Source organism: Pterocles gutturalis, unplaced genomic scaffold (assembly GCF_000699245.1).
Source record: "Pterocles gutturalis isolate BGI_N339 unplaced genomic scaffold, ASM69924v1 scaffold35725, whole genome shotgun sequence".
Taxonomy (NCBI): domain Eukaryota; kingdom Metazoa; phylum Chordata; class Aves; order Pterocliformes; family Pteroclidae; genus Pterocles; species Pterocles gutturalis.
In genome coordinates, this window is record NW_010142022.1 from 6,164 (window position 1) to 6,596 (window position 433).

The 433-nt window shown below is 63.5% G+C and overlaps 1 protein-coding gene across 1 annotated transcript in view; it reads left to right on the top strand.

Annotated features, from left to right (window-relative positions):
- LOC104469651 (proto-oncogene tyrosine-protein kinase Src-like) overlaps positions 1 to 428 on the top strand; it is a gene marked incomplete at both ends in the record, with an annotated part of 6,443 nt that extends 6,015 nt beyond the window's left edge. The window contains one exon of the mRNA XM_010084235.1: positions 151 to 428. Within this exon, the coding sequence (XP_010082537.1) occupies positions 151 to 428 (278 nt within the window). The remainder of the gene's footprint in view (positions 1 to 150) is intronic.
- Positions 429 to 433: the final 5 nt, after the last annotated feature.

A 433-nucleotide genomic window follows, 5' to 3' on the forward strand; every position in this document is an offset into this window, starting at 1 on the left:
TCCAAGGGCGCTGGCTGCCCCAGCACCTTGCTGGGCTGTCATGGCCTTTGCCTGTCGGGTGGTGGGTGCTCCGCAGCCTCACTGGGTGGGTGCTACCATCCATGCCAGGTGCTCAGCCCGGAGCTGGGCAGCAGGTAGAGACCATAATTTTGCCCGTTCCCCCTGCTGCCAGCTCTCCCCCACCAGTTGGCATCATCTGTGGGGGTTTCCTTAAAAACCAGCTGTTCCTGTACCCCAGCTGGGGTCTGGCTGTGGAGCTTCCCCCCCGCCATGCTGGGCACCCCCACCAGCCTCGGTGCCCCATGTCCTGGTCCCCACAGATCGCGTCCGGCATGGCCTACGTGGAGAGGATGAACTACGTCCACCGGGACCTGCGAGCAGCCAACATCCTCGTGGGGGAGAACCTGGTGTGCAAAGTGGCTGATTTCGGCTT